The following is an 11,495-nucleotide window of genomic DNA, read 5'->3' on the forward strand; positions in this document are numbered from 1 at the left end:
AAATCACTTAAGGCTGACCTGGCTACTGGAATCCAGTTGAATTTGATATAGGCTACACTGGAAGGTGTCACTCAGATTGTGACAGTCCAGAGTTCAGAACTGAAGGGTAATATTTTTTCCCCAAAAACACTAATCTTCACACAAACAAAAACATAAATAAAACATTACTGATCTAGATAAATATCTAATGAATCTGTAATGGCGCAAATGAATTGATATCTATATATACACATACGAAATAATTATATTATATCAACATTCACAGGGCCGTTCTCTAAACGCGTTCCACAACACCATTCAATGCCATAAAAGTCACTGAGTCTCGGGGGGAGGAGCCCAGAACAACTACAATACTTCGGAGCTTTCCGTGGCTCGAAAGCATGCACATTCTAACGAACTATACGAAGGATCAGCAAACCAAATAGGCTCTTCAGTTGTACTCACCTTTTAGTTGCTGGTAGCTTAGCACCGACGAAGTTAACAGAGAGGACTGACCAGAGACACTAATAAAGGATCTACATTAATTAATTAATTAATTAATCAAAGATAAAGTGGAAAGGCCAACACACCCAAAAACTGCCTCGGACTAGGATCGTGTCGGGTTGAACACTTTGCGATATCATGGAAATATCGGATTTGTAAACGCCGACAGTCTTCTACAAAAACAAGAGGGGACAAGAGTTAAGGTTAGTTACACCAGTATGCCTAGCCTATTCTCTAAAGAAGATGCTGTAACATTGAAATAAACAGCTTGAGGGACTTTTGATGCCTTGCATCCTTCCGTCTCCACATGGATCAACCTCTCTAACCCAAGCATCCTTTGGATTTGCCAGTCTTTCTAGCTCTGCACAACGGGTAAGTAGCCTATCATATCCAAAGAACGAGAAGTCTCATAATTTGTAGCCTACTGTTATAAGTTCGTTACTTTCTCAAAATTGTTTGTTGACAACCTTTCTTTAGACTGGTAGGACATATAGTAACTTGAACTTCCTGCGTCTGTCTTGTGTGGTATCCAGGTGTCCGTTCGATATGTTATGGTTTGTTCGGACTAGCTGGAGCTGAGGCTGGGAACTCGCTTTCCTCCAAATAACCTACAGACATATCGATTGTTATTATATTGGTATCTAAACCTTCGGGGTGTTCTGGCCAAAGCGCGTGTGTTTTTAGAGATTGCGGTTGGAAAGACATAACTTGGAAAATTGTTATCCCCCATTTACAAATGGGATTGTCTGATTCAATACCTCTTTAGTTTGTGAGGGCAGTTGAACTAGTCGAAATAAAACTGCTAAAGGACACCTGGGTCGACAGACACATTAAGGTATTTTACGCGCACCTGGCGCACGGTCATACATTAAATTCAACCACACGTACTGTAAATCTTTAGCAACGCATTGATTTAGCATACTACAATTAATCGTCATTGAGAACATGTACAATGATTCATCATACGCTCACCTAAAATATTCCCTCCCGATTTCCATTGGTAATAAAAGCACACACTAATCTTACCAGTTGACTTGACTCAAAATGTATTTGTGCAGACGTTCTAATTTCAACATGTTTTGTGTGTAAAACAGTAAAGTTAGGCTACCACATAAATGGGGGCATTTATAACATCAATCTAACATGGAAGGTACCTGACCCTTCCATGTAACCAGAATGCAATTACTCAACTGTGCACTGTAACTGCAGATTAAATATTGTTTTAGAATGTATGAAATAAAATACACGTGCCTAGGTTTTAAATGAACTACATTGTAGGCATATGTGTAGAAGAATATTATACATTGGAAAAAATATAGAACAGAATGGAATATGACTATGGATTCCATGTAAGTGCATGGTCTTTGAGCTAAAGGATGACCAAGTTGAGTTTGTCATCAAATTGATGCACTGTGCATTAAAATCTAACTTAAAACATGAAGAAAGTGGTACAATATATGGTTATTTTGCTAGATTGTATTCCTGCTTTGGTAGGATCATGTCAATTCCCATTTGGACTGTTCACCCGTGAACACTCCCACTAACTGTATTCCTGGTTAGGCAAGTCATTGAGTATTAATTAATGGAGGTGCAAATCGAGGTACATCCACAGCATTGTTTATTTGGCATATTTCAGAACAGGGTTGTTTTTAATGCTCAAAAGATGGCAAGAACAGGAAACAAACAAACACACACAGACCTTATGAAATAGTTGCAATGGAACAGAGAGTGAGTGACCTTTCGTCTGTCTTGAGTGGGCGAATGTAATTGTTATCATCCGTGGACTGAGGACCATGGCGACGTCTCTGTGGATGTATGTGGGAGTAGTGGTTTCCCTGTAGGGCAAGCACATCACTTCCAATACACTGGAATAGGGAACTGTCCTTCCATTAATTGGCCTGGGAACATTGGGCAGGGGCCCTCTACCAGGTTCATATTCGTGCACTGCACAATACAGTGTGCAGAAGCTCCTAATTTGCTCTCATGGCTCTCGAGTTGAGTTGCTCTCTGCCTTGCCTCCCTCAGAGTCCTTCAGCCATGAGTGTAGCATCCGGTGTGCAGCAGTAACAACCTCTAGTCTAGCCTCCAGTCTGCTGGCTAAGCTACTTATTTACAGAGACACTGTGGCCCTTAGCTTTCAACACTATGTCTCCATAATATAACTAAATAAGCAATTAGAGGTCCTATTGCAAATGGTGAACATACACTGAGTATACCAAACATCAGGAACACCTTCCTAATATTGAGAACCACCTCAATTCGTCAGGGCATGGACTCTACAAGGTGTCGAAAGCGTTCCACAGGGATGCTGGCCCATGTTGACTCCAATGTTTCCGACAGTTGTGGCAAGTTGGCTGGATGTCCTTTGGGTGGTGGACAATTCTTGATACACACGGGAAACTGTTGAGCGTGAAAAAAACAGAAGCGTTGCAGTTCTTGACACAAACTGGTACGCCTAGCACCTACTACCATACCCCGTTCAAAGGCATTTAAATTTTTTGTCTTGCCCATTCACCCACTGAATGGCACACATACACAATCCATGTCGTAATTGTCTCAAGGCTTAAAAATCCTTCTTTAACCTGTCTCCTCCCCTTAATCTACACTGTTTGAAGTGGATTTAACAAGTGACATCAATAAGGGATCATAGCTTTCACTTGGATTCACCTGGTCAGTCTATGTCATGGAAAGAGCAGGTGTACTTAATGCTTTGTACAGTCAGTGTGCATGTCAATACACAAATGCCAATGCCATACACCATGCAGAAATACTTAATCATATACTAACAGCACCTATCTATCTAGAGGGGCCATTTGAATCATGGTGTTGATTTAAAACTGGTAAAGTGGTGTACGTGACTTGAAAATGTTGTGTAAAGTGATTATACTGAAATCAAAGCCTTTTGTTTTGGGTTGGCTTTAAATGTTATAATCTTGTTTTGTGTTATGGATCTACACAGATTAAAGGGATACCAACAAATAGTAAGTTATTGTAAGTTATTTCAACATCACGTCATTTTGGATGATGCTTCTGTAGAAAACAAGATCTGTTGTTGAGACTTTTACTGTCACTACTTTGTGTGGTGAGGAGAAATTGTTACAGTCGCTTGTCAAAGTGATTTATCATGAGGCATTGAAAGTTGACTAGTTTTACAAGATCTCCCAGGTTTGGGCATGTCTGTGGTTTTGGTCATGCAGCTCAGTGCTGTTATGGAAGATCCTCTTCCTTTTACCGTAATGACTTGAGTAAAGACAACTCTTAAACAAATCATGGGCCCTCTATAATCCAATGACTGCTTCTGTCAGTGTGTGACATTCTCAAATGGCCTCATCCGAAGTCTCCTTTTAAAACAGAAGAATAATTAATTTCTGGTCTAACTAGGGAGTAAGGGAGGGGGATTCCTTTGGACCAGATTCTGCAGTGTACTGTTTTACAGTACTGCAGAACCTAGTGCCTTTATTGTGAGAACTATTCGCACAGAAATGTACATCTGCTATCTGCAGATGTCTTTCTTGCAAAACATATTTAAAGTCACTTGGTACATCTGACTGATAATCCTTGCGAAAAACAATTGCACCAAATTAGTTAAACAGACCATTTGAAATGCACGCCTGCTAAATCGTCTTTACCAGGGGAGCTGGGTGCCCTCCTGTCGCGCTGCTATTATTAGCCTATCACGCATATGCTCGCTATCAACGAGGAGGGGCCCACCAGCCGGGCACACTGTAAAGAATGTGCTGCATTGTCTCTTGTGGCAAGGCGTGTGCACGGAGGTGTTCAGTCAATCAGGCACCAATTATAGCTATCTCGTCGGGGGATCAGCTGTGTGTGTGTGCTGTAAGATTGGCCGCCTGAATGGAGCTGGGTTTGCAGCTGACGTGATGTAACATCATGGACGCCTGCTATCTCTTATCCACTGTGTGTCCGTTATCAATGCTGTGGGGGGGGGGCATCAGGGTTTGGTTGCGTAATGGATGACATTGCTGTGGAAGACCCCCTGCTCTGGAAGAAATGCCAAAATGTGGAATATATTGGGTATATTTCTGTGAAAGTCAAAGCCTCTGTTGATAGTGATAAAGACATCTTGACCATTCCATTATTAAAAACTATGTAAAATACTGAAGCCTTTCATAACCACCCATAATTATGCACTGAGTGTACAAAACGTTAGGAACACCTTCCTAATATTGAGTTCCACCTCCTTTTGCCCTAAGAACAGCCTCAATTCATTGGGGCATGCACTCTACAAGGTATTGAAAGTGTTCCACAGGGATGCTGGCCCATGTTGACTCCAATGCTTCCCATAGTTGTGTCATGTTGGCTGGATGTCCTTTGGGAGGTGGACCATTCTTGATACACACGGGGAAACTGTTGAGTGTGAAAAACCCAGCAGCGCTGCAGATCTTGACACACTCAAACCGGTGCACCTGGCACCTACTATCATACCCTGTTCAAAGGCACTCCACAATCCATGTCTCAATTGTCTCAAGGCTTAGAAATCCTTCTTTAACCTGTCTCCTCCCCTTCTGCTACACTGATTTGAAGTGGATTTAACAGATGACACCAATAAGGGATCATAGCTTTCACCTGGATTCACCTGGTCAGTCTGTCATGGAAAGAGCATGTTTTGTACACTCAGTGTATACAATAGTAGTAATAGTAGTCTTGTTAGTGTTGATGGTGGTAGCAGTAGATGTAGATGTAGCAATAGAAGTAGCAGTAGTTTCCTGTGTCTGCAATGCTTAGAGGCAGAAAAGAGCAGCTATATGAAATAATGATTGACGCGTTAGCATATATGTCATTCCCCTTTACCGAGGATGTGTCTACAAGGCTATATCAGTGCCATGTGAATGCTGCTCTGGGCAGAGGGGAAGTATTAGGAGCATCAGTCACCGCAAATCAATTTAAATGGGCAAACAATGGTCTCAAACGGGAGGAAACAGCAAAAGTATCTGTTGTTTAGCTGAAAGGCTATGACTTAATAACAGGGTTGATATACTAAATTGTGAATATTCCACACCACCGTGACATTTACATTTTAGTCATTTAGCAGATTTACAGGAGTAATTAGGTTTAAGTGCCTTGCTCAAGGACACGTCGACATATTATTCACCTAGTCAGCTGAGGGATTCGAACCAGTGACCTTTTGTTTACTGGCCCAACGCCCTTAACCGCTAGGCTACCTGCCACGGTTATGTTAATACACCGTCAGTGATGCAGGATAACGGTGCGATGGACCCACCAAGCAGGAACCACCTAACAGATTGCACTTGAGAGCAATATGTAGCAAACAGAGTGAATGACTTATTTGTCTGGCGATATATGGACAAGGATCATTGTGTATATTACAATGGCCGCAGGGGATGAGTAATACACGTTTTATTTCCGAGGTAATTTTTCTTTCGTTCAGAATGCACCGTTTTCCCAGTTATTTTTCTATGACCTCTTACTAGCTCAGTAACTGCTTGCTGATGAGTTGGCCCTGCTTACATGCATGAGAAGGAATTATAAGGCTTCACTGGACTCCAATGGATCTGTGTAGTCGCTTCGCCACAAGCTATACACATTTGATTCTGAAAATAGATGTGGGACAATTTTTTTCCCCTATCCTGACCCTGTTGTCATCCATTGTATAATGCACCCAGTCACGTGTCAATAGTAAAACATTTAGTGATAACGGATTCAGTGATAAAGCATTTAGTGATAAAGCATTCAGTCTTTGATCAGTGGAATTTTTTCTTCTACCAATGCAGTGCAGAGATGTCATCAAACAGTGTGAGGCCTGTCATACTGCACAATACACCCAACCTACAGTATCAAACTAGTTTGGTATCTAGGGAGAATCAATGAAATAGCATCGCTTCGTGTGATGATCATACATTGCTTTATGAGAGATTTCGAAAAAGAAAATTGCATGGGTGAGAAAATAAGTTTGCTCATTTGAGGAAAACAAGTATTTCATTGATGCTGCCTCTTCTTTTGTAAAAAACATGGATCAAATCTATTCTAGGCCATACCCAAGTGTATTATTTAAACAGATGACATTTTCTACCTTACCTTGTATATGAGGTATTGTGGCCATGTAAACAAGATTCCAATGTTCACTAGGCCATGCATGTTTTAAAGAAAATGAATTCCTCACATCTCCAGCTCCTTCCAAGATAACTGTATTCTCCCTTCATGCATACGATACATCATTAAAGGCAATTGTATTCAGTTTAAAGTTCATTTTCTATACTGTGAGAATTGCATTGACCTTATGATCCAGGATTAAAAGTATATGCACAGTTCTGAAAGAATGGGTAAATGTACTTTCTGTAATAGGAGGCCATGCTTTGTCTGTCTGAAGGGACAGACAATCTACTCAAAGTAGTTAAGATACTTATAGCAAAAATATATAAACAGATACTTTATTGATTTAACCTATGTTTTTATTATTTTCCAAGTCAATTACATTTTGGTAACATCTCTCGCTCTCTCCCCCCTTCCTCTTTTCCCTCCCTCCTCTTTCTGTTTTGCAGATACACCGGACAGAAAATGCTACCCTGCATCGTTTTCCTTTGCTCTTTTTTCGCTGCTGCTTGTTTCCAAGACATCCAGCCCTCCAAGGCATTTCTGAGCGAATCCTGTGACTCATTGTGTACTTGTGAAGAAAAAGATGGCATCCTGTATCTTAACTGTGAGGAGAGAAATATCAGCAAGATCTCCCAAATCAAAGTGCCGTCAGCTCTACCTTTCCATCTCAATCTGTACAAAAACGACTTGGTGGAGTTGTGTGCAGAAGACTTGGAAGGTTTAAAGAATGCCGTTTCGCTTCATCTCGGGGCTAATAGCATACAAGAGCTTGAACCTGGGGTCTTCAGTGCACTGGGCTCCCTGAAGAAGCTCCACATCAACAGTAATTTCCTGGTCATGTTGAAAGAAGACACTTTTCACGGCTTGGTAAATTTGGAGTTTCTCCAGGCGGACACAAACTTCATTCGCGTGGTCGAGCCAGGGGCATTCAACAAACTCATCCGCCTCAAAGTTCTGATCCTCAATGACAACACCATCAAGTTTCTTCCCAGCAATATTTTCCGGTTTGTTCCGCTCACCCACTTGGACCTGCGGGGGAACCAGTTACAGACCCTGCCTTACGTTGGCTTCCTGGAGCACATTGGGCGGATCATGGAGCTTCTTCTGGAGGACAACGACTGGATGTGCGATTGTGAGATCCTTCACCTAAAGATCTGGATGGAGAACATGCGGGCCCAGTCGGCCATTGGGGAGGTGGTCTGCAGCAGCCCCCACCATCTCAGGGGCACCATCCTGGCCAAAATCAAGCGGGATGTTCTCTGCCCCTCTCACGCCGATATCAACTTAGAGGAGCCTTCCAAGTCACTGGACATGGTGGTCACTCCGTCTTCCAAAGTGGCAGAGATTCCGAAGTTGGAGGACGCCAAGGATGACGCAAAGATTCCGACACCTGCTTATGTTCCAGGGAGTCCTTGTGTGGAGCACTGTTCTTGTCACAATCACCCTGTGGCTGGGTTTTTAATGCATTGTCAGGACAGAGGGATTCAGCGGATATCAGATATTGGAATACTTGAGCAAAGCCCCACCAAGCTGGTGCTCACAGGAAATATGATTCAGAGACTGTTAAAATATGACTTTGTCACATATGACGGTTTGGAGTTATTAAATTTGGCCAACAATCGAATCGATTACGTTGACAATGAAACTTTTCTCAGCTTAAGCAATTTGAAAAAACTTTATCTCAACGGCAACAGAATTGAAACGCTTTCCGCGACCATGTTCATTGGACTCCACAACCTTGAATACCTATATTTGGAATACAACATTATCAAAGAAATAGTTCCAGGAGCTTTTAATCCTTTGCCAAATCTCAAACTCTTGTCTTTGAATAACAATCTGCTGACTAGTCTCCCATTGCAGATATTTCGCAACGTGCCCCTCACCAAACTGAACCTGAGGAAAAATCTGCTCATTCACCTGCCCGTTAGCAACGTGCTGGACCAGCTTGACTCTTTAGAGCAGATTTATTTAGAGGACAACCCCTGGGACTGCAGCTGTGACTTAGTCAGTCTCAAACAGTGGGTTGAGAAGCTGAGGAAGGACACAGTCATAGGTTCCATTTTGTGTCACACACCGAGAAAAGTGGCAAAGGCTGAGCTGAGGGCCCTCAGAAATGAGTTGCTGTGCCCCGGCCTAGTGACCTACTCCTTGCCCACAGACGAGGACGAGAGTGTGACAAGCACAGTGGCGATTGACGGCGCTAGGAGCGGTTTCTTCAGCTCCATCACGGACTCAGTTCCGCTCTCCGTTCTGATCCTTAGCTTGCTCGTCATCTTCCTCATGGTCATCTTCTGTTCGGCGGGCATCGTGGTGTACCTCGTGCACAGACGGCGAAGGAGTGTGAAGAAGAAACAGGCGGAGGAGCAGCCGCGGGAGAGTAGCAGCCCCATCCACCTGCAATACAGCATGTACGGCCAGAAAACCACCCACCACACACTGGCACAGAGGACAGGAAGCCCTGTGTACGACGAGCGCTCACACAGCCCCATCGTCCAGATCTGCCGCAACCCCACCTACTGCGCTCAGCATAAAGAATATGACACCGACCTCGATGAACTGGACGAACCAAAGCACATCTGTCGTAGCATCATGGAGACAGAGAATACTTCCCCTCTCACAGGCTCTAATTTGAAGTTCAGAGCTGTGACGTCAGACTGCCCAACTGAGTTCGTAACACTCGGAGATGCGAGCTCCCTCTATAAAAACATACTAGAGAGGGAGAGGGTTAGGGAGCTGCAGCAGCTCGGAATTACGGAATACCTCAGAAAAAACATGTCCCAGCTGCAACCAACGGTAGAGATGCAGGTCCCAGGACACCACGAGGAACTGAAATTAATGGAGACTATTATGTTGTCGGGACCGCGGAAGGTCATGGTGGAACAAACGAAAAATGAGTACTTTGAACTCAAAGCTAACCTACACACCGAGCCAGATTATTTGGAGGTTCTGGAGCATCAAACTGCATTTAACTGATATAAAAAGACAACTCATGGTTTTATATTCAACTCGAGAAGTGCCTTGTCCAAAACTGCCCTCTAATATGTTCACAGTCTAAGACCTACATATCCCACAGTGGTCTTGGACATACAAGTCATTTGTAGCACAGAATATACTGTATAATGATCTATTTTCATGTTATTTTGTTGTCCTATAGACAGACAGCACTTGAAGTTGCTGATATAACAGATATCTTGCCCAAATGTAATTATCTGGTAGAAAGGCAAATAGGTACTGCAGGGGTACGTATTTTTTTACCAGTTCAGCTTAGATCTTTGGCAGGCCTCAATGCTTTCCATCAACTATGTCAGGCTGTTTCAATCATATGCCATAATCAGCATGCTCAAAGTGCCATAGACTTAACAAAATGCCAACGTGTTCTGGGTCTCAATGATGGAGTGCACATTAGTGCTATCATTCATTAGATTTAGCCCCTGCGTTATTTCAATACCACATTTTGTATTCCAACCAGTGGGAACGTGTTGATGCAAATCAATTTTCCCAAAACATAGCACTTAAAAGTCCCAGTACATATATAAATCATATCTTGTATCTGTAAAAAATAAAATGCATTGCACTAATCAAACGCCATTTAAAAGATGGTGCATGACAATCAATTTACTGTTGAACAACACTTCCTGTTTATTGTTGTTCTTTTCCTACTATTGAAGGGGACATAACTACTGAGGTGTTTAAGAACCTTTGTTTGAGTGTCATTTTTACAAATCACATCCGACCAGTTTCTCTCAGCATGATAAATGTTCAGGATATGCGTTCTTTATTATTCTGACTGAGTAAGCAACCCTGTTCAACTCTAAAAATGTTTTATGTAAGCTTTATTTTATACCAATGTAGATTACATTATTTATTCTGTACATTTTGTATAAATGTCACACATTCTATGTTATTTTGTGCCTTCAGTGTTGTCCAGTTGAAAATGTATTAATTGTAAATAAAGAATTGCAATACTGCAAATATTAAACAATTCAGATTCAATACAATAGATAAGCTTGCAGGTATATTGCAGAGCTTGTTGCAAAAAACAACTTTCTGTCATTATCAGTTGAGCATAAAAAGTCAGTGGAAAGTGACCAAACATCTAATATTCTAGCACATTACAGTACATGCTCAACATGGGAGTGGGTGAAATCATGATGCTATTCTACACAGAGGGCACTTAAGATAGTAATGAAGTTACATTGTTATTCACACTCTGTTATGCATGTCCTCAATGCTGCTGCATGTTCTATATTCCTCCCATGGACATACAGTACTGCATTCTATAACATCTGAGTGCATGTTTGAATAAATCAAGCTGATAGGTAGGTTAATCCTAGTCATTTTACACTAAGTAGAATTTAATATGAATTGCTATATGGGGTATATCCACACATACGCACACATCGAAAATCTATATCGTGTCAAATCCATGCTCAAGCCCTGCTTCCCTAGTCACTCCCTCATTGCCCAATATGGCATGTCAAGTCTTTCCAGTTCTTTGCCATGCAAACGCAAGTCTGTAATTTCCCCCTTGCATTATTGGACACCCTTCTGAGATTGTTTATCCACAGTGCTTAATTACCGCACAACAATGGGGTATAGAGAATTCCCTCTGCACTGCTCCACACGACTTCCATTTTCATCTTAGCTGGTGATTTAGTAGGCTGTTCCGGTGCTTCCATTATACATCATAATTTATAGAACTACAACTGCTCACACAGCCCCCCTCGGTGAACTGGGGTTGGAATATGGACACAGCAGTAAGGCTTGGTATTTTCTCCTTTGAGAATTAAGGAAAATGTGCGCCGGTAGGTCTTTCGGCGTGACGTTTAGCAAAGTGCAAAACAATGTTCACTTTGGAGGGAAATGTTTTCTGTATTTTGTGCTCATGAAACCGTTGTGGATGTTAATATTTCAGCAATGGAAGTCGAAGTTGGAAG

General features: G+C 42.0%; 1 protein-coding gene across 1 annotated transcript; it reads left to right on the forward strand.

The window, feature by feature from the left end:
* Positions 1–362: 362 nt before the first annotated feature.
* slitrk6 (SLIT and NTRK-like family, member 6) lies at positions 363–10,622 on the forward strand. The gene is made up of 2 exons (XM_041871140.2): positions 363–855; positions 7,005–10,622. The coding sequence occupies exon 2, from the start codon at positions 7,021–7,023 to the stop codon at positions 9,529–9,531; it is 2,511 nt and encodes an 836-aa protein (XP_041727074.2). The 5' UTR covers positions 363–855; positions 7,005–7,020; the 3' UTR covers positions 9,532–10,622.
* Positions 10,623–11,495: the final 873 nt, after the last annotated feature.

Source organism: Coregonus clupeaformis, chromosome 29, assembly GCF_020615455.1.
Source record: "Coregonus clupeaformis isolate EN_2021a chromosome 29, ASM2061545v1, whole genome shotgun sequence".
Classification (NCBI taxonomy): Eukaryota; Metazoa; Chordata; class Actinopteri; order Salmoniformes; family Salmonidae; genus Coregonus; species Coregonus clupeaformis.